Source organism: Manis javanica, chromosome 3 (assembly GCF_040802235.1).
Source record: "Manis javanica isolate MJ-LG chromosome 3, MJ_LKY, whole genome shotgun sequence".
NCBI classification, from domain to species: domain Eukaryota; kingdom Metazoa; phylum Chordata; class Mammalia; order Pholidota; family Manidae; genus Manis; species Manis javanica.
The window spans coordinates 33000961-33027528 of NC_133158.1; the positions used below are offsets into that span (position 1 = coordinate 33000961).

Genomic DNA, 26568 nt, shown 5'->3' on the forward strand with positions numbered 1-26568 from the left:
CGGCTTCACGTCCAACAGCAGCTCCTGTTTCTTTAACGCCTACAGGTAAGATAGCGGAGGCTCAGAGAGGTAAAGCAACTTGGCCAAGGCTACACAGCCCGGGAACTGGCAGAGCTGATTAGAACCCGAGACTCCCTGATGTCATGACCCATCCCACGCGAGCAGGGTCGAGGGGCCCAGAGGGCGGAGCCGGGACCCACGGGAACCATAAGTAGTAGTCCGGTGAGAGGTGGTGAGCTCCCCGTCTCTGGGGGTGTGCAAGTCAGGGCTGGTCCATCCGCCCCGCCTGCGCCGGGGAGCCCCTCGCGGGCCCCTTCGGCCTTCCGCCGCGGCCACGGCCACGGCCACCGCTGAGGCGCGAGCGCGGCGCCGCGGAGGCGGGGCGGGGGCTGCTATTTCTGTCTGGTGAGCGCAGCCCGCGCGGCTGGGAGGGGGTGGGGGCGCGGGAGGGGGAGGGGGCCCGCGCCGCCATATTCCCTCCCGCCGGCCGGTTCGCGGCGCGCAGCCACCATGAGCACCGCCGCCTTCCACATCTCCAGCCTACTGGAGAAGATGACGTCCAGCGACAAGGACTTCAGGTGCGCCCGCCGCCCACCCGCCGGCACCGCGGGGCTCAAGCCCTCGCGCCGCGCTCCCCGCCTTCCCCGGGACCCTCTCCCCGCCGCGCCTCGGGGTGCAGCCCTGCGGTCTCCGTGCCTCCAGGCCCGGCCCCGTCTCCCGCCATGCAAACTGCAGCCCCGGCCTCCTGCCCCGCGTCGGGGCCCCTCTGCTCCCTTCCCCTACCCTTTCTCCCCTCATTTCTGCCCAGCCCTCCTCTCTCCCCGGAGACGCCGCAGGCCCTGCATTTCAACCCACAGCTGAAGCCCTCGGCCTCTCCTGGGGATCCCAGCGCCCGCCTCGTCTTCCCAGCATTGAAACCCAGCCCGTTCCCGGGGCCCCAACCACGGGGCTGACTTTTTCACGGGCACCCCCAGTATCCTCAGCTCTGCCCTCTTCTCGCAGTCGCCCCAGGCTGCCTCCCGGCACCTCATCAGGGCGCCTTCTCCCATCCCTCCGTTCCCAGGTTTGCTGTGACTCAGGCTGAGGGAGGGGGCTGGGCCGAGTGGCTTTGCGGGCCGGGTGGGTGATGGCTGGGTGGGAGCTTCCAGGTTTTGTCCACGCCCCTTCCCCGGGTTCCCCCTCGCCCAGCATCACTGATCCACACAGGAAGGGAGCTGAGAAGAACCAAGGAAGCCTGTGCTGCGACAACTGCATCCTCAGGGGGAGATCGAGGCCTAGGGAGGCAAAAGGGTTGGCCCTTGGTCCCACAGCCAGGTCTGGATCCTCCGGGCTGAAAGGAGCCACAGAGGACAACAAAGCTGGCCGATAGAACATCCTGTTATTTATTCCCATGTTACAGATGGGGAAACTGAGGTTCCAAGGCAGGAAGGGCCTAGGTGCAGTCACAGAGTTAGGAAGTGGAGGACTTGGGGTCCCAGTCCAGGTCAGTCCAGCACAGAGGCTGAGATCTAAGTGAGGCCATCTGATTCCAGCTCCCTGACAGGTAAGGAGACTGAGGTCCTGCTCTCCTGGTCTGACCCTTGCCTTTTCCTGGAATCATTCTTCAACATCCCTTAGGAGCCTCTAGTGGAGCTTTAGTAGAGCCTTTGGGCCACAGTCCTGAGTTCAGATCCTGGCTCCAATGACTTACTGGCTGTGTGACCATGGACAAGCTGCTTAACCTCTCTGAGCCTCAAGTTCTGTTTCTATAAGATGGGGATAATAGTAGAACCCACCTCAGAGGATTGGCCTGAGGATGAAATGAGTTAGTACATGTGGAATGCTAAGATGAGTGGCTGGCTCCAGGTAAGCACTTAATAAATGGGCACCATTATGATTCCACACACACCAGAAATCTGCCAGCCCCTCTCTGCTCTGGGGCTTTGCCCTGCCCCTCCACATTCATTTGCCTCCTTCACCTGGCTAGCTCCTCCTCAGTTGTCACCTCTTTGGGGTACCTCCTGGCACCCTGGCAGAGTTAGGCACCTTCTCTGAGCTCCCAGAGAACTTCCCTGCTCCATGTTTCTATTGTATCATTTCTTAGCCTGGGGATACCCAGAGTCTCTGCATGAGGACTGTGCCCTTCTGGGTATAGTAGGTGCTCAGCAAATGTTTTCTGTGTCCCAGGCTTCCTGCTGCGCCATTCAGGGTAAATCTCAGTTGTCTACCCATCTGCCTTGGTGGTAGTGATTGTTCTTCCTGTTCTCCAATGGCTTGGAGAGGTGAAGTGATTGTCCAAGGTCACATGGACAGCCAGTGGCTTGAGGGAATTTGCACTATTGTCTTTTGGGCCCCAGGTCCAGTCTCCAGGAGAGGGAGTTGGCTCTGCCAACTAGAGCCTGAGAAGCACTCTCAGCCAGCTCTGCCAGCAGCTCTGAGAACACTTAAAACCACCCCAAGCATATGAGGATGGTGTCTATTTTTAAAGTCTGGATACCAGGAGGGCTGGGTCCTGCTGACCAACTGTCCAGGTGCCATGTGGCCAAGTGTTTCAGCTGAGTTGCCTCTAGGGTTTCTCTGGAATGAAACTGAGACTGTGTCCTCTGGCTCCTGGACGTGGGTGGTGACTGCAAATGGAGGTCCCATGCAGGGTGAAGGAAACCTTTGATCCCTGTTGTTTCTGGGCCCCGGCTCTGTGGGCAGGAAGTTGCTCTGTTCCCACTGAGACTCCAACAGTCAAATGGATAAAATGGGGAGTCTTGCAGGAATTCCCAAGCCATTTTTTGAAATCACAGTAGTATTGGTTGAGGAGCCAGGAGACCTGACTGGTAAGCTGATTCCCCAACTTGCTGTGTGGCCTTGAGCAGTTCCTGTAACCTCTCTGAGCCTGGTTTTCCCATCTGCCACATGCAAAGAGCTGGTTGTCCTGTTAAAACCTCCCAAGGATGTATGAAGTGGGGCAAAGAAAAATTCCATTTGTTAGATGGAAAACCTGAGACTTAGGAGTCAATCTCGCAAGATCACCTTGTTGTTAAGTGGTAAGACCACTTTATTTACTTAAAGCCAAACTTCAGTGTTCAAGCTCTTATGTACCAAATTATACACTTTCCTGTACACCTGCCACCACCACCACTACACAGTACACAATTGGGCTTTCTCTGAGTGCTGGGTGTTTGCAGGAACTCGGGGTTGTCTGAAAATGCTGAGGCATATTTCAGAAGGGTTAGCTTCTGAGTTTGGGTTTCCACACAGCTCTTTGGTGCTGAGCCCTGGCTCTCTGCCTCTCCTCCTTCCCTTGCTCTGCTCAGACCCTCTTCAGACTTGTCCTTTGTTGGGCCTGGAATCCCAGAGATGAACCCAATGGGCCTCTGTGTGTTCATAGCTTAATGGGGGCGACATGCTGGTGACTAAGCTTGCAGTGCAGTTTGAGAAGTGCTATAATGGAGTGCAGAGTGCTCTGAGAGAATCCTGCCCAGGAGAACCAAGTGCAATTAGAGCATGTGGGTTGGGGATAGGGCGGGGTGGTCAAAGGAGTCATCCCTGAAGCTGGGACATTTGAGTTGGGTCCTTAACAGATGAATAGGAGTTCAACAGGTGAAGAAGAAAGAGGAGGGCTTCATCTTAGGCAAAGGAGCACATCCCTTGGGTTGCCAGGCTCAGCTGAGTCTCCATGGACTGCTGCAGAAGCCCAGAGACCCTGCCTGCCTTCTCAGAAAGTGGCCTCAGCTGGGCAGACCTTGGGGTACATGTATATACCCCAGGCCTTGTCCTGGCTCAGAGCCAAACCTCCTCTTTCACCTTATCTCAGCTGCTTCTCCTGCAATGACCAAGCCTAGAGGTGGGCACCATTACGCTTGCCACTCTCTCCTCGCCTCCAGCCCAGCCTCCTTCCTTCTCTCAGCAGCTTGGGGCTCATCCAGTTGTTAAAAAAAGCTGACATCCACATGTGCCCTCCTGGTACCAGAGTCTCTGGGCCGCCATCCCATCAAACAGCAGGTCTGAGCCTGCAAAGATGAAGCTAGAATCCTTACTTTGACCCATTTTGCTGCAGGAGGCTTGGGGAATAGGGCTCTCAGTTGACTCACTCAAGCCAGAAAGCAAGGCTAGTGTGATTAGGCAGAGGGGTCTGATGGGCCAACAAAAGCCAGAGGCTTTTTCTGGGGTTGCCACTCTTTGGCCCCAACTTTGTGGCATCTCTCCTCATTGCTCTGTCCTGCCTTTACCAGTCTCTACTCTAAAGTGCTTGCAAGAGCCAGAAAATGGGTGCAAGGGCCTAGTGGGAACCCGGTAAACTAGATAGTGCATGTCCTACCTAAAGAGGGCAGCCACGGCTTCCCTCTAGCCAGTTATTGTCGCCATGGAACATAGGCCCAGTTGCATTCAAATAGTCTGTTTTCCAGAGAATCTGGAAATCAATACTTTGATGTCAACTCTCTCAATTTTCAAATATCGATAAATAATTCAAATTTGTGGAAAACATTGGCAAGGTGGACATGGCAGAGGCTGCCAGTTTAAGACTGCTCTCTCTCTTAATCTTGGCAGAGATAGGGCTCCATAATGCCCCCACAGGCCCAACTCTCCTTGGCCTTCCAGCTCAGACTCCCACTGCAATGTCAGATGCCCAGGACAGGGCATCAGGCCTCGCGGCCGTGCTTGCCTGTGGGTGGGTAGGGCTTGACTCCGATGTCCACCCAGGGTCAGGGAGCCCTGGCTGGGGACTGGCTGGCTGGCTGTCGACAGCAGTGCAGTGTCTGAGATATATGTGTTCCTGGCCCATCAGCCTGGCCTAAGGCAGTAGTTCTCAGAGTTAGTGCCTACCCCTCAGCATCATCCGGGAACTTGTTAGAAATACAAATTCTTGGGCCCCATCTCAGACCTAGTGATTCCAGAAGCCCTGGGGATGGGGCCCAGCAGTGCCTGGAGGTGATTCTCTTGCTGGCTATGGGTTGAGAACCACTGGTCTAAAGGCAGGGGCTGAGTCGATTTTCAGAGGTGGGAATGGGCAGGGCAAGCCCCTCTCCACCTGTCTGGTAGAGACAATATCTTGCTGACACCCCTCTTGGTTGCAGGGTGTCTGGTCGACCCTCTAGCATCTATCTGTGTGTGTGTGTGTGTGTGTGTGTGTGTAATGTGAATGGTGTAATGTGCCATCGTAATAGTGGCGGCGCTATTTACTGAAGACTTACTGAGCGCTCACTGTGTGCTAAGCACATTGAATACATTATCTCATTTTATCTTCCATACAACTCTGTGAGAAAGCTGATCACCCCCATTTTTCAGACAGGTGAACCAAGGCTCAGAGGGATGAAGTGACTTGTCCGAGTTCACATTTTCGTAAATGGCTAAAGCAGGAGCCATCAGCTTTGGAGCCCTAAGCGTTTAGGCAATATGTGGAACCACACCTCATCTGCCACAGTGTGGCAGTTGGTGTCTCCCACACGGGTTTCCTTGGGGTAGCCAGACCGGGCCCACAGCCCACATAATCTCACGCCCTTGAGTCTTTGTATCAAGGTCTGTTTCTGGAGGAGCTCTGAGCTGCTTGGCAGTCCTCCTGTGCCCTCCCCGCTCAGGTTCATGGCCACCAGTGACCTCATGTCGGAGCTGCAGAAGGACTCCATCCAGCTGGATGAAGACAGCGAGCGCAAGGTGGTGAAGATGCTGCTCAGGCTCCTGGAAGACAAGAATGGGGAGGTGCAGAACCTGGCGGTCAAGTGGTGAGCGTCAGCCTCGGTGGGGCAGGCGGGGCACCTGGTCAGTGGGGGAGCGCCCCAGGTATCCCTGCTCCTCGGGGCACAGCCTCCAAGAGAAGAATCGCTGAGCAGCTCTTGGAGCCCCAGGGGAGTTAGTGCCTTGGTCTCGGTTCTCCCAGAAGTAGACATAGTGACAAGGACTCAAGTGGAAGTTGATGTGGGAAGTGAACCCAGGAAACTCTAGGAGGGAAATGGGGAAGGCAAGGAAGGAAGACAGCCAATAAAGTGTGTGTTACCAAGTGGAGCTTAACCTACTGGAGTCCTTTGGGACATAGCATAGGACCTACCCCTCGGAGTGTTACCTCCCCGCCAGCTCTCTGCCAGTCCTTGGTTGAGGGCTGCTCCTGGGTTAGGGTGGAGGGTCCTGCATTCCCTGGCACGTCCAGCCAGAGAAAGCCCTCAAGCACAAATGCAGGAACCAGCAGCTGGGAGGTCAGGCTGGTATACACAAGAGTGTGAAAGCTCAAGGGACTTGGGGGGCTCCAAAAGCCTTTGCCCTAGGCATCATGAGGGTGCCTCTCTTTCTGGAAAAGTAGGAAGTCCCCTGGTGATCTGAGGCCCTTTTCCTAAGCATATGTGGCCCCAAGGGCATGAGGAGACATAAGGGGCAGCCTGATCCAGCCTGAGCCTGAGGCTTTTGAACACCCTCCCTCTCTCCCTGCTCAGCCTGGGTCCTCTGGTGGGCAAAGTGAAGGAATACCAGGTGGAGACCATCGTGGATGCTCTCTGTGCCAACATGCGGTCAGACAAGGAGCAGCTCCGAGACATTGCTGGCATTGGCCTCAAGACCGTCCTGTCGGAGCTCCCCCCTGCAGCCACAGGTACCCAGGTCACCCGGATGAAGTACTATGATGACTTTTCCTAGCTTCTGATTAAAGAAATAGACTCAGAAAGGTGAAGGGACTTACCTAAGGTCAGCCAGCTAGTAAGTGGCAGAGAATTCAGACCCGGATCTATAAAAGTTCATGACTGTATGTCGGGAATGCAAAAATCTAACTAATGACAACTTGAAGAGGTAGTGGTTGCTTTTCTCACTTAGTTCTGGAGGGATCAGCCACTCCATTTTTGCAGCGATTCATTTAGCAGCTCAGTTAGGACAAAGTTGAGGTTGCTCCCTGGGTCTCTTGCCTTTTCTAAGAAAAGCATGTTTCCCCAGAAGCCCTAAGAAGATTTCTGTCTATATCTCCAAGGCCAGAACAGGGTCACTGGACCCTTCCCAGCAGCAAGGGAGTCTAGAAAAGGAAGTGCTGAACTTTTCCTGCCTCCCTAGTAGGAGGCAAGAGGATGGCAGAAGGGATTGGGTGTGAGGTGAGTCAGCCAGCAGGGCAGCCGGCAAGTTTTTCAGCAACCCTAGCTGTCTTCTTTAGCTTGGTCAGACCCTGGGTCAAACCCTGGACCACTGGAACGCAGGTTTCCCCAGGTCAGCAGGATTCTCAGGGCCATGGGCTTAGGAACCCAACCAGAGCAAAGGCTGGCCTGAGGTGGAGACCAGCTCTGGGCCTCACGAAGACATTCTTGTGCTCTGTGCAGGCTCCGGCCTGGCCACCAGTGTGTGCCGGAAGATCACCGGCCAGCTCACCAGTGCCATCGCCCAACAGGAGGATGTGGCTGTGCAGCTGGAAGCCCTGGACATCCTCTCTGACATGCTGAGCAGGTGCAGGAGGCCAGTCTGGACAAGGAGGCCTGGGATGGTGGTGCAAGAGGACAAGGAGGGACTCAGATCCACAGAGCCGGCACTTACTGCACGCCAGGTCCTGTGCTTGGGGCTCCTTAATTGTACTGGCAGCCCTGTGAAGGAGAATTCGTTTGTCCCAATTTTATAGGCTCTGAGGCCTGCCCAAATGGCAGAACCCAGGTCTACCCATAGCTTGAAGCCTTGTGTTCATCCTTTCCTCATCCCCTTCTTTCTCCCTCTCTCTCTCTTTTTTTTTTTTTTCATCTTTTGGGCTAATATAGCCAGGCTTTTGTTTTAAATTGCACTTGACATTTTTTAAAGTGTTCATTCAGTCTTCCAAGACTTGAGCACTTGTTCCGTGGCCCCAAAAATGTCAGGTGCTGGGCTGGTGCCGGGAATATAGAACTGGCTAGGAAGGAGCTCAGAGACACACAGATGATGAATGGGGTAAGAACAGTAAGGATGCAAGCAGTCCCTGAGGGGGCTCAGAGGAGGAGCCCCTAACCCAGCTGGTGGGTGGGCACCTTCCTAGAGAGGGTGCTACTAGCTGAGACTTTAGGGGCAGGCAAGACTTGGCCAGGCATGAGCAGGCATAAGAGGGTGCTGGAGGGGGAGACGGCCCTCAGCCCAGTAGGCAGAGGCTGGAGAAGACATGGGGTCCTGGGGAGGAGGTGTGCAGGGCGGTCATGGAGCTGGGGTGTACTCTGCAGGGATGGGTGTAGAGAAATGAGGCCTGAGCACTGGACAGGAGCTGGGACTGGGTGACCAAAGATTACACACAGGATGTGGGGAGCCCATGAGACGTTTGGGGGCAGGGGCTGAGGAGCACCTGCACGTGTTGTGTGTGGTCTTGTCTGTGTGTGCATGGTAGATGGGAGGGGGCTGAACGGGCTGGGAGTGTGGTTAGCATGCTTCTGCAGGCAGGTGAATTCAGGTTGTATTTAGGAGGTAGATTCCACAGGGCTTGGAGCTGGTGAATTTAAGGATAACACCAGGGACCTGGCTTTACTAACCAGAGGCACAGATACAGGGCCATTGGCTGTGGTGGGGTGGATTCAGTTTGCGGTGTGTTGAATTTGAGGTATCTGGAAGCACCCACTCAACCAAAAACTCCATGAGGGCAGGCTCTCAGGCTAAGAGTATGTCTTGAAACCCCGAGCTTCCAGGCACAGCCCGTCACATAGCAGATGAACAAATAAATAAGTGGAACCCAGGAGAGAGGGTTGGACAAAAAGATATGGGAGAGTGAGGTCAGTGCATTTGTGTGGAGTGAGAGAAAAGGTCTCAGGACATGTAGGGGACAGAAAATGCACAGGCCTCTTTTGAAGGTGAGGATAGAAGCAGCTGAGGTGGGCAGTGGGCTGCCTTTGACCTGTGCAGAAACTATTTTCTGGTTTGCCTCTTGCTTTGAGCCCAGAGCTCAGCTTATCCGAAGGGCACCTGGGGAGCCATTGAAGGAGTTAGGCAGAGGAGTGACCAGGTCCACAGGTAGATTTTAGACCTCTCTAGTCTCCATGAGGATAGACCTAGGAGGAGGGTGGACACTGAGGCAAGGCCCAGACTCCCAGGAAATGGTGACAACCCCACTGAAGGCCCCACATCCTATAACCATCAGGCCTTCTTCTGGGGCTGATAGCCTGGGCACTTGGGTTCAGGTCCTGGCCTTGCATTTCTTGGTGACCCTAAGGAAGTTCCTTCCCCTCTCCGCTTTCTCTCCTGCAATAGTAAATACAGTAATTACCCCCACACAGCTGCCAGGCGCCTTTCAGTCTCCTAAAGGCCATTGGGTTGCCATAACTCCAGGGAAGAGGCCAGGAGAGGATGGGGAGACGGGAGAGGAGAGGTATCTGGCCCAGGCTGCCCTTTTTGGTGAGCCCTTCCTGACGCCCCGTCTGACTCCCCAGGCTGGGTGCACCCCTGGGCGCCTTCCACGCCAGCCTCCTGCACTGCCTGCTGCCGCAGCTGAGTAGCCCGCGCCTGGCGGTGCGCAAGCGGGCGGTCGGGGCGCTTGGCCACCTGGCGGCCGCCTGCAGCACTGACCTCTTCGTGGAGCTCGCCGACCACCTTCTGGACCAGTTGCCTTGCCCGCGCACGCCCACCAGCCTCGCCGCTGTCCGCACCCTGATCCAGTGTCTGGGCAGCGTGGGTCGTCAGGCAGGCCACCGCCTAGGTAAGAGGACGGGAATTAGAGCGGGGCCCGGGGGCGGGCCGCCTCCTGGGTGAGGGGGCGTGGCTGAGGCAGGGAGATGCTGGGGTGTGGCTGGGGCGCCTAGAACGGGGAGGGCTGGGCTTGGTGTTTCTGAACTTCATCTACCTACCAATCTGTCCCTATACTCTGATTATAATTATTAATCATGCCACCAAACATAAAATACGTTCTGACCTCCTACTTTAATACCTTAGTAACAGCCCATAAGTCAGGTTTGAATATTTAAAAATTTTACTGGGGGATAATGTACATACAAATAAACCATACTATTTATAGTGTACAGTTTTCAGTGTGTTTTAACCTTTGTATACACCTGGGAAACTACCACCACAATCAAGATGCCTAACATTGCCATCCCCTGCAAAAGTTTCTTTGTGTCCCTTGCAATCCATCCCTCCCACTGTCCTACCTCAGGCAACCGCTGATCTGCTTTCTGTCACCACAGGATAGTTTCATAGAAATGGAATCCTGTAGTAGTGTTTGAATTTATTTTCAGACACTCTGGAGTTCCAGGCTAGAACAAGGTAGCGCTTAGTGTTGGCCACGATCTGCCTTTCCCTTCCCTCTGGCTCTCTCACTACAAGGGACTCTATAAGCATGCATGGGGACCTCAGCCCACAGTCCACACTCTGTCCACATCCCCCCAAACAGCAGCCACCCTTTGGCCACTCTTGGGAGTATGGACCTGGGAAGGAGGCCTGTCTGGGACCTGGACAAGGGTTTAGGGTCAGTTGGTCAGGAAAACGGGAAAGGGTGAATCTGGAGAAGGGTTAGGGTGCAACCCTCTGAACCCTGGGACCAAGCAGGGGCTCCCCTCTTGCCCAGAGTATAAGGGCATTACCTGCCTCTCCCTTTTTCCCATCCAGGGCTACAACCTAGTGCGGGAGATAAGGCTAGGACATGAGAAATAGTTTCAACAAGATGCTATTTATTGAGTGCCTGCTCTGCCAGGACTTGAGCTGAGCTCTTTATCTGCATCATATCATTAGTCTTCACAAAACCTCTGCCTGTAGGCTTGTTATCCCTACTGTGAAGATGAGTAGACTAAGGTCTGAGAAATGTGATATGCCCAGCATCCCACTGGAGCCCACATCTGCTCAGCTCCAAAGCCTCTTAAGTTGAGTTTGCAGTGGTCAGGCTGCAGGTGCAGGGACAGGCTGAGTGCTGTGGGCTGGGGGAGCCCAGAGAGGGCTGGCCTGGCCTCAGTGACTCACTTGGCCCTGCAGGGGCCCACCTGCACCACCTGGTGCCCTTGGTGGGAGAGTTCTGCAACCTGGATGATGATGAGCTCCGGGAGTCCTGCCTCCAGGCCTTTGAGGCCTTCCTGAGGAAGTAGGTGCAGTGCGGGTGCCGGAAGCTGGGGCCCTGGGGTTTCTTTGGGAAGTCAGTGGGGATGGGTGGGGGCAGGGCGCTGGCCTCAAAGCAGTAAGATGTCAGGACTCACCACGGCCCCCGCCTCCACCCTGCCCTGCTCGGGTCCAGCAGAGCCTCCCGCATCCCGCCCCACAGGTGCCCCAAGGAAATGGGCCCTCACGTGTCCAATGTGACCAGCCTCTGCCTCCAGTACATGAAGTACGACCCCAACTATAACTATGACAGTGGTGATGATGATGAGGAACAGATGGAGACAGAGGACAGTGAATTCAGTGAGCAAGGTAGGTGGCCAACTTGTCATTGGGGCTGGAGGGTGGAAAGGGACCCAGCCCTCCTGGGAGGCCCCTCTCAATGAGCCAAAGAGAGGGCCACACCGGTGTCCCCATCCGGACCCCAAGTCCTCCTCAGGCTCCAACCCTGCCATCCACAGTCCGGATTCCCTGAGGACCCCACCCTCTGCACAGATCACAGTAACGATGGTGATTGTTGTCATTTATGGAGCATCTCCTGGGATCCTAAGCCCTCTCTTCTTGCCATGTTCCTTACAGTCGCCCTAGAAATCAGGCTTTTGTGATTATGGCCCTATTCAGACAAGGAAACAGAGATACACAGTTAGGAAGTGGCCCAGCTGGAACTTGGGAACCGTGTCTGCCAGGCTCCCTTAACTCTGTTACCGCCACTGTGCCTGTTTAGTAATGGCTTCCAAGACACAATGCTTTAACCCAGCAAAGTGAAGCTCTAATGGTGGAATGATAGGCAGGGACAGGGAGAGACATACCTGGATGGGGAATGGACTTGATGTGCCTGTGGTCCTGTCTGTCACTTAGACATATGCCCCTGGGCCCTGGAAGCAGAGCATTGAGGGAGGTAAGGGACCTGGGCCTGATGGGGCCCTTGTAATAAGATGGGATGGTCGGAGACAAGATTGGACAGGCATGTTGGGGCCTTGAATGCCAAGCCAGGGAAGGGAAAGATTGGGCATGTCCTTGTCGGTAGCAGGGAGCTGTGGATGTTCCGTCGTGGGTGGCATAGGGTGGAGGTAACAGTGTTCCATCAGAGGGGATCATCCGTGGCGCCCACTGTGTCTAGATGCCAATGCTCTGAGAGTGAGTCCTCTGCAGGGCAGTATGGGCAGGCGAAACATGCTAGCCTTTTATCCTGTGCCTGGTGGTGTCCCTTGTTAGGACTGTCCCCTCTCTGAGTCTCATGTGTGTCTCCCCAGGTGATATGGGTGGGCCTCGTGGGTTGGAATCTCAGCTCTGCTGTTTTCCAGCTGTGTGTCCTCAGAGGAGTCTCTCATCCTGTCTGGGCCTTATTCTTATCATCTCTGAAGTGGGGCTCAAGGCACCTTCATCCTGAGGTGTGCTGCAGACCTGATGAGTCTGGACTCTCTAGAATTTGAAGCATAGAAAGCCACACAAATACAGCTTTTCTTATTGGTAGCCCTGCTTGGAGGCCAGGATCAGGACCCTTGAGAGGCTGGGGGTGGGGAGGCAAAGGGTGGCCTGATTGCTTCTCTCTACTGCAATCCTAGTAATTGAAACATCGCACAGCCAGTCCTGAAACCAAAGGGCGAATTTTGTGCTCCAGATGGATTCTGTAAGTCCTCACTGAAGACTTGAAGTCAGTTTTTTCCCTGGTATAGTCAAAACAGCGAAGGTTCTGGAGGCAGAGAGGACCCTGATTTAACTCTAGCTGTCTTCCCGCTCACATAGCTCATAGTGGGCCTTTTCCTGCTAAGCCCCAGTTTCCTCCAGTTTACAGTGGGGAAATAATGTCAGTCTCACCAAGTCATTGTGAGGCTGACGTGAGATTGTCGATTTGAAGTGCCTGGCGCCATCTCTGGCATGCAGTAGGTGTTCATTAAATGGAAGGTCACATTCCTAATAGTGCGTAAATAACAATCATCAAAAGGCGAAGCCAGGCCCCCTACCTCCTCTCTGCTCCTCACTTGTCAGTTCTCCATCGTGGGAGACAGCCTGGGTGAGGCTGGGTGGCTCCCTGACCTCTACTGCAGTGCTCAGGGCTCCATGGGTGTCTTGTTCCTGCCCCAGAGAGTGAGGACGAATACAGTGACGATGATGACATGAGCTGGAAGGTGCGCCGGGCAGCAGCCAAGTGCATGGCGGCCTTGATTGGCTCACGGCCAGACCTGGTGCATGACTTCCACCGCACCCTGGCGCCTGAGCTCATCCACCGCTTCAAGGAGCGCGAGGAGAACGTCAAGGCCGATGTCTTTGGAGCATACATTGTCCTGCTGCGGCAGACACGGCCTCCAAAGGGGTGGTTAGAGGCTGTCGAGGAGCCCACCCAGACCGGCAGCAACCTCCACATGCTGCGGGGACAGGTAGGCATGCCTTCACCTGTCTCCCATGCCTCCCACCTGCTTACAACCCTTCCAGCTGCTCAGCTGCCCATCCTTCCACCCGCTCCACCCTCTGGCCGCCCACTGAAAGTACATAGTAGGCACCTACTATGTGCCCTGTGTGTAAGGTATTGTGGTACAATGGGGACCACACAGCCTAGGGGCAGATAGCAACACAAATAGATCCCTGAGCAGGAGTTTCAGAGGGAAATTGCAGGATCCATTCATGTCTGGAATAGCTCACTCTGCTGTGCGGGGGATGGACTGTAACCGGGCAGGTGAGGATAGAGGCTAGAGACCTGTTCAGGTGAAAGGGGTTGGTGCCTTGGACCAGGGTTGTGGGTTGGGGGCAGAAAGGAGTGGGCAGACTCCAGAGGTAGATTTTGGGTCTTGCTGGTGGATTGGGTGTGGAGGGTGAGGAACGAGGTGTCATGTGGGCTCCAGGCTCTGACTAAAGCATGAATTGGCAGCTCCCAGAGATGGCGGAGAGGGGGATGCCTAGAGTTGTGTTCTGATCATTTATGTTTGAGGCCCTTGGACACCTGAGTTGAGAGGTCAGGGGAGCAGTTAGCACACTAGTCTGGCATTGGAGATGTCAACCTGGGAGGCATTGTTTCGCTGGAATCTGAAGCTTGGGAGCCCATGAGCTTAGCTGGGGAGAGAATCCAGCTGAGGAAGGGGAAGAGCCCCAGTGCTTCCCCCTCCTGGAGTGTAAGGGTGAGAGCCAGTTGGCCTGGCTGACCTTGAGCAAGTTACTTAATGTCTCTGCACATGTCTCCCCATCTGTAAGGTGGGCCCAGGAACAGTACCTGTCTCAGAGGGTCTGAGTACAGAATCAGGTGCCTGTTACGGAGGTTGTGATGGAAAGCTTGGGATGGAGTGATCCTCCCCACGCTGGGGATCCTCCATGGCCGTGTGTCTTGACAAAGTGCCCCTGCAGTGGGTGGGAACTGGAGGTTTGTTGGGGGTCACTAACTTCTCCCCACAGGTGCCCCTTGTGATTAAGGCCCTGCAGCGGCAGCTAAAAGATCGGAGTGTCAGAGCCCGCCAGGGCTGCTTCAGCCTCCTCACCGAGCTGGCGAGTGTCCTCCCCGGCAGCCTGGCAGACCACATGCCTGTGCTGGTAGCAGGTAGGATGGACCAGAACGAGGAATCTGCTGTCCTGGCCTCCTTTTAGAACCCAGATCCCTGCCCCCAATCCTCCCAATGCCCCCACAACAGAGGATGTTCCTCTTCTATAACCCACCGCCAACAGTGAGAACAAGACTAGGGTGCAGGCTCTACTTCCTGGCTTCAAATGGGTTCCCTGGCCTTGTGTCCTTCAGTCCTAGCCTTGAAATCTGCTGCATGAGAGCCCGGATGCCTGAGTCCAGCTCAGACACCTTATGGCTACTCCACTCCCATATCCAGGGAGGGCTGTGTTGGGTTAGAGTCCTAACCGTGGCACCCACCCTGCAGGCATTGTCTTCTCGCTGGGTGACCGCTCCAGCTCCTCCACCATTCGGATGGACGCCCTGGCCTTCCTTCAGGGGCTGCTGGGGACGGAGCCGGCTGAGGCCTTCCACCCACACCTGCCCACTCTCCTGCCACCCGTGATGGCCTGTGTGGCTGACCCTTTCTACAAGATCGCAGCTGAGGCCCTGCTGGTGCTGCAGGAGCTGGTGCGGGCCATGTGGCCACTGGACAGGCCTCGGGTGCTGAATCCAGAACCATACGTTGGAGAGATGTCTGCGGCCACCCTGGCACGACTCCGTGCCACTGACCTGGACCAGGAGGTGAAGGAGCGGGCCATCTCCTGCATGGGCCACCTCGTGGGCCATCTGGGTGACCGGCTCGGGGATGACCTGGAGCCATCGCTGTTGCTTCTCCTTGACCGTTTGCGGAATGAGATCACCCGGCTGCCTGCTGTCAAGGCACTGACACTGGTGGCCGTGTCTCCACTGCGGCTTGACCTGAAGCCCATCTTGGCTGAAGCACTGCCCATTCTGGCCTCGTTCTTGCGCAAGAACCAGCGGGCGCTGCGGCTGGCCACACTGGCTGCCCTGGATGCCCTGGCCCAGAGCCAGGGACTCAACCTCCCGCCATCTGCCGTACAGGCCGTGTTGGCTGAGCTGCCTGCCCTGGTCAGTGAGAGCGACATGCATGTGGCCCAGCTGGCTGTGGACTTCCTTGCCACAATGACGCGGGCCCAGCCGGCCACTTTGGCTGAGGTCAGCGGCCCCGTGCTCTCAGAGCTGCTGCGCTTGCTGCGTTCACCCCTGCTGGCAGCAGGAGTGCTGACGGCAGTGGAAGGCTTCCTACAGGCCCTGGTGGGGGCCCGCCCCCCGTGCGTGGACTATGCCGAGCTCATCAACATGCTCACTGCACCTGTTTATGACCAGGCTCTGGACAGCGGGCCAGGCCTGCACAAGCAGGTGTTCCACTCGCTGGCTCGGTGTGTGGCAGCCCTTGCAGCTGCCTGTCCCCATCAGGCAGCAGGCACGGCAAACCGCCTGGTCTGTGATGCCAGGTCACCCCACTCGAGCACGGGGGTCAAGGTTCTGGCATTCCTGTCACTCGCTGAGGTGGGCCAGGTGGCTGGGCCAGGCCCACAGCGGGAGCTGAAGGCAGTGCTCCTGGAAGCCTTGCGGTCGCCCAGTGAGGACGTGAGGGCGGCTGCCTCCTATGCGCTGGGCCGTGTGGGCGCGGGGAACCTGCCTGACTTCCTGCCCTTCCTGCTGGGGCAGATTGAGGCTGAGCCCCCGCGGCAGTACCTGCTGCTGCACTCGCTCAGGGAGGCCCTGGGGGCGGCCCAGCCTGACAGCCTGAAGCCCTACGCTGAGGACATCTGGGCCCTGCTGTTCCAGCGCTGTGAAGGTGCCGAGGAAGGCACCCGGGGGGTGGTGGCTGAGTGCATTGGGAAGCTGGTCCTCGTGAACCCTCCGTTCCTTCTGCCCCGATTCCGGAAGCAACTCGCTGCAGGTAGGGACCCCGGTGGACAAAGGCAGCCCAGATCCAGAGGTGGGCAGTTGGCCCTTGAATGTCTGAGTGGTCCACACAAAGTGAGCTAGTTAAGTGGTTCACTGTGAGAGTCCCAGTGTGGGTAAGATAAAGGCAGAGGAACCAGTAAAAACTGTTCCATGAGATATCCCGGCTTTCTATGCGAACCCTCTAGGATGGATGGATCAGAACCCTTAATATGTCCCTACAACAAATAAACCTGCTGTGATGCCACCCTGGTAATTCATGCTGTGCACAGCAGCCTCACATTCCAGGCGAAGGTTAATAAAAGCAGTTCTCTTGAGGGGCCAGGGACTGCGACCTGTTCTCTCTCCTAGAGTTAGAGGCAAGCCTTGGCGCCTCCCGACTCGTGGGTGCCCAGGCTGGGCCCTGCTGCTCACCACGCTGCTGCTTCTTGTCCTGCAGGCCGGCCACACACACGGAGCACTGTCATCACAGCAGTCAAGTTCCTCATCTCGGACCAGCCCAGTCCCATTGACCCCCTCCTGAGGAGCTTCATCGGTGAGTACTCCCTCCCCTCTGCCTCCAGCCCCATTCAGTCCCCTCCACTCAGCCCTTGGGCTTATTTTTCTTACACATTAGCCAAGAGGAGTTGGAGACCCAGGAGGCCACCTAGCCCCAACAACAGCAGCAGGCCTGGGTTCAAATTTCTGTATTGCCACTGAATCACTGGATGACCCCAGCCTCAGTTTCCTCATCTGTAAAATAGGGATGAGAATCTCTTATCTGCGTATTCTAAGGTGGTTTTGGAGACTTCACAGGTTACTGAGGAGAAAGTGCTCCATCAACATGCTGGCTCTTAGAAAACCACCAGCCCCTCACGGGTACTGGCTTCAGGGGGCACCAAGCTGAGGAGGGCTGTACCAGGGTGTGGGTAGCAGGTGTCCAGCTCATCCCCTGTCTCAGGGGCCTTCTGGCCTGAGGAACCTAAGCAGCCTTCATTGGTGAGCCCTCTCTTTGGGGTTCTGCAGAACCAGGCTTTTCCTAGAGAAGGCTGGCCCCTCACCTCTTCGGAGCTCCAAGCCTGCTGGCCTTTACTCCAACACTCGAGTCTGGCCCTCCTTCCCCAGGCAGAGCAGCCTAGGGGAGCATGGAGAGGATTTGGAGTCTGCCAGCCTTGGATTGGAAGGCTCGCTCTGCCACACTCTGGCCATGTGAGCATGGACAGACCATCTCATCCTCAGCCATAAAACGGGGGTGTTGATCCCCCCCCACTGGACACTATTGCATGAGACCAAGGGGTCAGCAGATGAGACTGCATTATGGAGAAAGGTCCAGAGGCTACAGCAATAGTGTCAGCAGCAACTTTATCACATGTCCTGACCCATGATGTACTGCCCCCAGCCCTGATTTCCTCTATCTTCTCTGAATTGCCCATGGCTGGCACCCCTAGGACCTCCAGCTGGGTGTTTGGTTTTTGTTGTGTATTTGAACCACAGTTTTTGAGTGCTCATTGTGTATCAGGTGCCAGGCTAGGCCCTTTCACATACCTTATAGGAGTGCATCCTCACAGCCCCCTGCATAATATCTAGGACTGGTCCCATTTTACAGATGGGGAAACAGGCTCAGAGAGGCAATCTGAACTCAGATCTTGCCTGTTCCCCACAGCTGTGTTTTCACAGAGAACAGGGAACCTAGGAGCCAGCAGGGCACAGTAGAAGGGGCTCAGACGCTGCCTGCCCTGCGTTTGAATCCTACTGTGCTGGGAGATTTTCTGTTCTTCCCAGTGCTTTGCGTGAGAAGGCACATGATGGCAATTTGTTCCATGACTGGTGGTGCTAATTCTGATCACCTGGTTAAGGTGGAGACTCCCAGGTTTCTAAGGTTTCTAAAGTTACTTTTTTCTTTGGAATGAGTAAGTATTTTTGAGTCTACTGACACATCCTCTTCCTCATCAGATTTTTGCCTACTACATTTAGCATGCATGTGGTTTCTTGCCTGAATCAACAATTACTGACAGTGGCCAAATGGTGACTTTCTAATCCCAGCTGTCCATCCGTATTTGTTATTTTGCATTCTAGTCTCAGGAAGAAATTTCCTTCTCTATTTATTTATCTATTTGTTGATTTATCATATCATTATAGACTCATGGATTCTGGTTTCATTCAGTGGATTATAACCTATTACTGTCTTTATTTTGACTCTCAAGATTGTCTCAGACTTAGCTAGTGGGAGCCCTTTAAGCTGGTTGCTATGTTCTGTTGACATGTTTCCATCATCATTTTTGGAGCATATCTTTACTTTTTGGCACAAGAAGATGCTCCAGATTCACCTTGAACCTTTCCTGCCCCAGGCATGGAATTGGCCATTTCTCCAAGGAGCCCTGATTCCCTTTAGTGGAGAATGGTATTTAGAATCCAAGGTCTGGGCTCTAGGTGTGCTTATTGCTACGAGGGTGCTGTTGCCTGCGGGGCCTCTCAGCAGACAGACCTAGGAAAGGTGTATACATATGAATGTATGTACAGACAGGTACACATCCATTTACATGTTAATTCCTGCTCCAGCCCAGTGTTCTGGCCTTCTCCCTTCCACATGCCCTTCTCTTACAGGGAGAGACCTGTATCCTGTAACCTCCAAGATATTTATTCACTTAGTCCTGGCAAACACAGAAAGTAGTCTGAGAATTGCTAACTTTTATCCTGTGAAGTCACTATTTGTTTATGGTTCCATTGTCTTTAACCTGAGGGCATCTAGTCAAAATACTTTGGAAGTTACTTGGGTGAGTTGATCTCCTTTATACACTGGGTGGTTATGTTAATCATTTGAAATATAGTTAGGTTTTTTTTTAGGGATTCCCCTCAATTCTTGATTTTATTTATTGAATATGTAGAATGTTAACACAGTTATTAAAAGTAAGTCCAAACTATTCAAAAAGGTATACTCAGTGAAGTTCTGTGTGACTTTGTATACGTTTCTTCACCTCTCTGATCTTCAAGAGCTTCATCTGTAATAATATGACAATTAACATTTATGGAATCCTTCCTCTGTGCTAGACCCACAGCTATGTGCTTTGTATACATTACTACATTTTATATCTAAAAAGTCTAACAGTCTTATAGTATAACCCCCATTTTACAGGTAAGAACACTGAGGCCATCTAAAGTTTCCTAGTGAGGAAGTGGTAGAGTCTGGATTTGAACCCAGGCGAGACTCAAGTCCACATTCTTATCTGGGCTTTGAAGGCGTGTCGTGCCTGGTACAGAGTAGTTGCTCAGAACTTGTGTGGCCCATTCAGCCAGATCTGCACAGCTCACGCTAACCAGATGACCGAGGGTGGGGCGTGGAGGTGCTTTGCGTCTTGGCTGTGCTGGCCCTCACCCTCTAGTCTTCCTGCCAGGAGAGTTCATGGAGAGTCTGCAGGACCCAGACCTGAACGTGCGCCGGGCCACCCTGGCTTTCTTCAACTCTGCCGTGCACAACAAGCCCTCGCTGGTCCGGGACCTGCTGGACGACATCCTGCCCCTCCTCTACCAGGAGACGAAGATCCGCCGGGACCTCATCCGGGAGGTGAGGCTTGGGGATGACAGAGCCAGGGGCCCTTGGGCCTCACTGGCCATAAGGATTAGGGCCAGGCTCGTCAGAACAGGCGAAAGGGCCACTTGGCCTGGGTGAGGTCCTGCCCCTCCATTTCCAGGCTGTGTGCCCCCCTCCAGGGCAACCTAATCCACTCTCAGCCTTGGCTTCTCCTCACAGGCGACACGAGGAAGGGAAGCACGTTCACATCGTAGGGTTGAGAAGATTCAGAGTTAAGACCTATAGGTGCTCAGAACTGTTCCGGCACACAGTTGGCACTCAGTAAAAGATAGCTGATAGTGACCCTTGTTTTTTTATTATTTAGGTATCATTGATATACAATCTTATGGAAGTTTCACATGAGCAACATTTTGGTTTTAACATTCAACCATATTATCGAGTCCCCTCCGACATCCCATTGCAGTCACTGTCCATCAGCGTAGTAAGATGCTATAGAGTCACTACTTGTCTTCTCCGTGCTATACTGCCTTCCCCATGACCTACCTATATTATGTGTAGTGACCCTTGTTTTTAAGGGGCAGAGATTAAAGATGATTTAACAGCTAAGTCATCACATGATAATAAAAAGGTCTGAACCACCTGAACTCACTGAGGAGGAAGTGACTCTGGTTAGAGGGGTTAGTTTCCCAAAAGGGGATATTTCAGTTGGGTATTGAGGTTTAAGAAGGAGTTTGCCAGTAAGAGCAGAGGTTTGTGGTTAAAAGCTTCAGAGACCCAGGTTTTTAATTCTGGTTCAGCCCCTTACTAGCTGTGTGTCCTTGGGCAAGTTAATTAACCTCTCTGAGCTTAGTTTCCTCATATGTTAAATGGGCTTAATAGTCACACTTTCTAAGACTGTTGTGATGTTTGAGTAAAATGTCATCTATTAAGCCCTCAGCACAGTGCCTGGCATGTCATAACTGCTCAGTAGATTGTTATGATGTTACAATTATGATGATTAAAAAGGGCATGGCAGGCTGAGCAAGGCATGGAGACTTGAGTACAAGGCATGATTTGGGGATGGGGCATGGTACTGAACAGCAGAGGTGGTGTGTGCAGCAGGAACTAGGGGAGGTAGGTGTTCCAGTACCCTGGAATCACGTCCCCTAACCTTTTGTCATCCTTCCCCTCCCCCTGCAGGTGGAGATGGGGCCCTTTAAGCACACAGTGGACGATGGGCTAGACGTGCGGAAGGCGGCCTTTGAGTGCATGTACTCGCTGCTTGAGAGCTGCCTGGGCCAGCTGGACATCTGTGAGTTCCTGAACCACGTGGAGGACGGCCTGAAGGACCACTATGACATCCGGGTAGGACGAGCGTGCAAGGGGCCCATACCCACCATGGGGATGGAGGCGCCACTGGGGCTTGCTGCTTGTTTGACGCCCCCTTCTCTACCCCAAGCATCCCCATGAAAAAGCTGCATTGTTCTTTTCAATAAGAAAAAGAACCTATGTCTCCAGACCTTTGGTGGGAGTCTATACTGGACAAGCTCTTTGGAAAATGATCTGGCAATAACCAGAAAAATTTAGCATTCTCAGACACACCCTATAGCCCAGCAATTCTGTCTTCATGAACTGATTCCTAAACATGTCAGAATTGTTTGTCAAGATTGTTCACAGCTTTCTGGGAATTGGGAAAAGCTGATAGCTACCTAAATGTCCACTCATCGGGAGCTGGCTGGCTCAGTAAACCGGGTATGTCATCATAGAGTACCGGCAACATTTAAAATCAGCAAGATGGATTTCTGTGTACTGATGCAAAATGTGCACAGGACCCACTGTCAAGTGAGAAAAGCAAGTTGTTTTTATGGGAATTCTTCACATGCTTGAACAAGTCTTCCCTGTCTCTTGCTCACTCTGGCCACACACCCCTCTTGCATCTTCCAGGGAGCATAGGACAGGGCCTGGGCATCAGGTAACCTTTGGACCCCTGTGTCCAGGCCCCTTTGGTGCTGAGGGTGCATGTGACATCTGAGCACCTCCAGTTATCTGGTCAGGTGTTCACATTAACCCTTAGAGAGAGTGTTTATGATGCCCAATTTATAGGGAAGAAACTAGAGACCTGCTAGTTCAAGGGCCCCAGTTGGGGAGCGGAGGCGCCCTGGGTCATAGCATGTGATGTCAGTGCCATGCTCTTTGCCCCTCTGGCCCAGTCCTTTTCCTGTGCTGTGTGGCATTGGGGGATCACGGCAGGGTGGACAGCTGGTGGGGATGGGAAGGTGTGTGGATTTCAGACAACCACCTTTCATGCTGTGTATTATTTGTAGGGACTTTACCATTTTCAAAAGCGTTGTTCTCCTACAGGCTGCATCCAGGTAGACATGTTTGGTTGGCTCACAAAGTTGTTTTGTTTTTAATCAGGTGCCAACATTTAAAATTTGAGAGATTTCACATGAAAATCAGGGTTTCTTTTGAAAATAGTCCATCGGCCCTGGGCCACATTCCCACCTCGCCATGATCAGCTGGAGCTGAGAAACTGCTGCCTGGGGTGGACTCCTCACTCTGTACCAGTTCCCACCTGGCCCTCTTCACTCATGGACAGTATCTGCCTGGCCCTGGGGGCCTCGGAGCTTGGGAACTGCTCCCTCCCTGGTGCCTCTTCTTAACTGATCCTGCTCTGGACGGCCAAGTGTAGTTGGCGTAGCAGACATTACCATTCACATTGTATAGAGGAAATTGGGGCCCAGACAGGAGAGACTGGCAGGTCCCTGGTGGGAATTAGTGCTAGAGTTTGGACTTGAACTCCAGGTGTGGGGTCCAGAGCCTCTGCTCCTCCCCTGGGCCATTCCAGAACCTTATCTCCCTCCTGGGCAGATGCTGACCTTCATCATGCTCGCACGACTGGCTGCCCTGTGTCCTGCGCCTGTCCTGCAGAGGGTGGACCGACTCATCGAGCCACTCAGGGCCACCTGTACCACCAAGGTAAGCCCCACCCACCCTGGGCCCACCTGCAGATCATGCAGTTAACCATTTACAGGTGCTTTATGAAGTGCTTCATTCAGTAATTGTGGCCACCTGATGAAGTACTTCTTATTGTTATCACTGTGTACACAGGGGGACAGAGGCTTGGGGATGTACACACCTGGTAAACTGCAGAGGTGGGATCCAAACCCAGCTCTCTCTTGCATTCATTGGACATTTCTCTGGTTTCAGACCTTGTACAAGGGACTGGGAATACAACATTGAACATGGTGGGTTCCCTACTGTCACATCCTAATTGAGAAACTGAGTCAGACTCTTAGAAGGGTAGAAATCATTGATTGGTTGACTGATAAAGGGCAGAGCTGCTGCTAAACTGGAAACGCCTCAAGAGTCGAGGGAAGGGATCTGTGATGGAAGGCCTCATGGAAAGCTTCAGTGTTGGGAACAGAGCCTGGCACACCAAGGGGATACTCAGTAATCACCTGTTGAATGAAATTATTAATTTGGGTTTTGAAAGGATAGGAATTAACCAAAAAGAGGGCAGAGTATTTTAGATGGGAGCTTACAGAGGAAAGATACCCATAAAGCAATGATTTTCAAGTAGCAAAACCTTTTCCAAAAAATAAAATCTTTTGGGGATAAAGTAGATAAAATTGTAAGTTTCAGTTTTTAAAACATGACTAGTATGAAGTCAACCAGAGACAGTGGTTCTGGAGGGCCATTGCAGTCTTGATGGTCTGTGGCCAAATCATTCTAGTTTTCTTTGAGCCACATGGCATCGGCACCAAGAAAAAATCTATTTGCAGGAAGGAGCTGCAAACGGTGTTGCAGCATCAGGACACACCTCCACTTGGTTAAGATGGAAAGAGTTTTGATCTGAGGCCACTCAGCTGGCTGCACAGAAGACGCCGTTGTCAGGCATCTTGATGAGATTTTAAATGTACGTCTACAATTCGTCACCCACAATTCTGAAACCTGTGACACTCTGGAAACCAAAAGCTTTTTACAAAAAAAAAAAAAATTTACAAGACTTGAACTGGCATGAGACTGTTTGTGTCCTTGATTCCCCTTGGGAGAATATCAATGTGTTTGAGCACAGGATATTGTAGCAGACCTATGTTATCTGCATAGTATCACTTTTCTAAAAGCCCTCTAAATCCTGAATTCCAAAAGCAGTTGGCCCTGAAGTTTTCAGAGAAGGGGGTGTGGACCTGGGTTAAGTCACCAGTCCTCTTAACAACCCTGTGGAAAGGCTCTTATTTTGGGAAAGGGAAGTGAGATTCAGTGAAGTGACTGCCTCAAGTCAGCTCTCAGGGCAGAGCCATTTGAACTCACAACTGTCAGACCCCAACGCCAAGCTCTTAACCACTACACTGGACTCTTTGGGGGAAGAGCTTAAGTTTTGTCTGGGCTAAATCATGGAGGCCCTTCAAAGCCCAGCAGAAGGAATTTGGACTTTATTCCATAAGTGGTTGGGGAGTTCCTGGGATTCTCTCAGTAGGTGAGAGATGGTCGGGGATTAGCAAACAGAAAGCAGGCAAGGCAGTTTCAGGCGTTTGCTCTCCAGCTGCATGTGCAGAATAGATTGCAGGGCAGGGACTTGAATGGAGGTCGGGAGGCAGAGGCCAGTAATCCATTAAGTCATGTGGTACTGAGAGTCTGCTCTAAGCACAGTAAGTAAAGACAGGCCAATCCCTCCTATCAAAGAAAGGAGAGAATAAAAGCAAACACTTCAGAGCAATTGTCACCATCATATCAGAGAAGAAAGGTGGGCAGTGTACAGAATGGCTGGCTAGAAGCTGCTTAAGTGAACATGTGAATGACCAGCAAAACCTATCCTTTGGGGAAACCAGCCAGTGTAAAAGCCCAGAGGTGGAAGAAACCCTCAGGAGGCTTGAACCACAGGACCCTGAAGCAGGGGAGTGTGCTGTAATGTAAGTGGGAAAGATTACAGGTGGTCCAGAGGAATCCAAACACCAGGGAGGTGGCTGTGGGGCGAGGCCAGGCTCAGAAAAGGATGGCTCACTGTTTCCCACTTTAGGTCAAAGCCGGCTCTGTGAAGCAGGAGTTCGAGAAACAAGATGAACTGAAGCGCTCTGCAATGAGGGCAGTGGCCGCCCTGCTGACCATCCCAGAAGTGGGGAAAAGCCCCATCATGGCAGACTTCTCTTCCCAAATCCGATCCAACCCTGAACTTGCCACCCTCTTTGAAAGCATCCAGAAAGATTCTGCTTCAGTACCCAGCACAGACTCAATGGAGCTCAGCTAGTTCCCCCTCCTCCCAGCCCCTAGGGGGGGCCCTTGCTCAGAGGGGGCCCACCCAAGCCCAGGCCTCACCTTCCCACCAGCAGGCACAGGCCTTTCACCCTTCTGTCATCTCATAGCGGGGACTCCAGCTTCTGGCGGGGCTTAGAGTGCCTTTGCAGGGGACCTCTACTCATAGGGCCCCAGCAGGAGTTGCAAAGGCTGCTATCAGTTGAGCCCTTCAACTCAGGAGTCACTCAAATCACAGAGTGTGTTTTCCACGCCTTCCACATGAAGATTGATGTTGACTTCACACTAGTCAGTCTGGTTCTTTCAAACCGGCGAGTCCCGCCTCACTAAGTCGTACTTAGAAATACTGTTGTGCTCACCACTGTAAAAGGTTAGGAGGCAGCGGGCTGGCCTTCCTGCCCACTGGCATCCCAGATTTGTCACTCACATCACTCCCATTTTTTCACTTCACTTGGTATGATCTGCCAAAGATCAGTCCTTCGGCTGGGCATCTTAAAAACTCAAAATACTATGGGTTACATTGTTGAATTCAAAATGCTTTATTTCTAATTGGCAGTGATAAAATCAGAAATTTGGTTTTCTGCAGGCAGAGGCATGTAAGCTAAGGAATTAGAGCTAATGTTCCATTTTCAAAACTAATGGCAAACTGGGAAACAGCAAAGTACAAATCACCTCATGTCACCCCACCTAGGCATAACCAGCTGGTCTGTGTCCTTCTCAGGAAGGCTTTGAACGTTTCTAGGTTTTAGTATTGAGGACACAGAAATAAGCAACAGGCCAAAGAACGTTCTGTGCTATCCCAGAATAATAAAGGAGAAAACCTGAATTGTTATGATGGTCTCTGCTCAATTCCTCTACTCAGTAAACCACTATTGGTATACTTACCTAGTCAATTTAAAGGAACTTGAAAATAAATTCACTAAACAAAAGGTTCAGACTAAGTTTTTAAGAGGTAGGTTGTAAGATATTTATCTACTGGAACTAAGAGAGTTAAAACCAGTCACCACTAGCATGCCATGAAAAAGTACAACCAGTGTAGTGTTTCTGCTTGGTTGACCAGGTTGGAAAAAGCATCCCAAAGCTTAGGTTTTCTGTTAAGGCACCACATGCCATAATCCCATGTGACCTACACTGTCACTTAGTATCATTTGTTAGTGGTATACCTAACCTTCTAATTAAAACAGCTAAATTCTGTTGTTGCCTGAGGTTTAGGGCTTGTTCAAAAGTAGCTCAAAAGGAAGCTTGATGGTTAAATTCTGAGCTCCAATCAAAGGCCCCATTGTCACCATTTAAGAATCTCATACCTTCAGGAACTCTTATTCTTGAAGCAACAAGATGGGGAAAGGTTATGAAGGGAGGCTAAAATCTATCTTCAGACACCCAAGGCTAATCATATAGTAGAGGGATTTGTGTGTCATCCTGTTGTGTGTTTTTAGACAGAAGATACAGGGTGCTATTTCAGCACCAAGTAAAACTTTAAAGCCATCTGAATCCTTTCATGTACATTTTC

General features: G+C 52.8%; 1 protein-coding gene across 4 annotated transcripts; it reads left to right on the forward strand.

Moving 5' to 3' along the window:
* Positions 1–425: 425 nt before the first annotated feature.
* On the forward strand, positions 426–25890 carry CAND2 (cullin associated and neddylation dissociated 2 (putative)). Of its 4 annotated transcripts, XR_012129040.1 has the most exons (17): positions 445–578; positions 1003–1063; positions 5491–5693; positions 6396–6550; positions 7260–7383; positions 9309–9574; positions 10840–10945; positions 11123–11268; positions 13042–13334; positions 14341–14482; positions 14811–16313; positions 16758–16853; positions 19690–19859; positions 21006–21170; positions 22677–22784; positions 23591–23724; positions 24826–24964. XR_012129040.1 is itself a non-coding variant. In XM_073231063.1 (16 exons), the coding sequence occupies exons 1-16, from the start codon at positions 511–513 to the stop codon at positions 25051–25053; spliced, it is 3834 nt and encodes a 1277-aa protein (XP_073087164.1). In that variant the 5' UTR covers positions 445–510; the 3' UTR covers positions 25054–25890. The 4 variants fall into 4 exon arrangements, 3 of the variants coding, with proteins under 3 accessions (XP_036856160.2, XP_073087164.1, XP_036856161.2); XM_073231063.1 differs by lacking the exon at positions 23591–23724 and having other exon boundaries at positions 24826–25890; XM_037000265.2 differs by lacking the exons at positions 1003–1063; positions 23591–23724 and having other exon boundaries at positions 426–578; positions 5550–5693; positions 24826–25890.
* Positions 25891–26568: the final 678 nt, after the last annotated feature.

What these genes read in the sequence shown, in the direction of transcription:
- CAND2 (XM_073231063.1), top strand. Translation starts at nt 511, where the DNA reads ATGAGCACCGCCGCCTTCCACATCTCCAGCCTACTGGAGAAGATGACG. An exon ending in TCCCATCCCTCCGTTCCCAG is followed by an intron (nt 1,064 to 5,490) that starts GTTTGCTGTGAC and finishes CTTTGTATCAAG; the next exon opens with GTCTGTTTCTGGAGGAGCTC. An exon ending in GGGCCACCTGTACCACCAAG is followed by an intron (nt 22,785 to 24,825) that starts GTAAGCCCCACC and finishes TTCCCACTTTAG; the next exon opens with GTCAAAGCCGGCTCTGTGAA.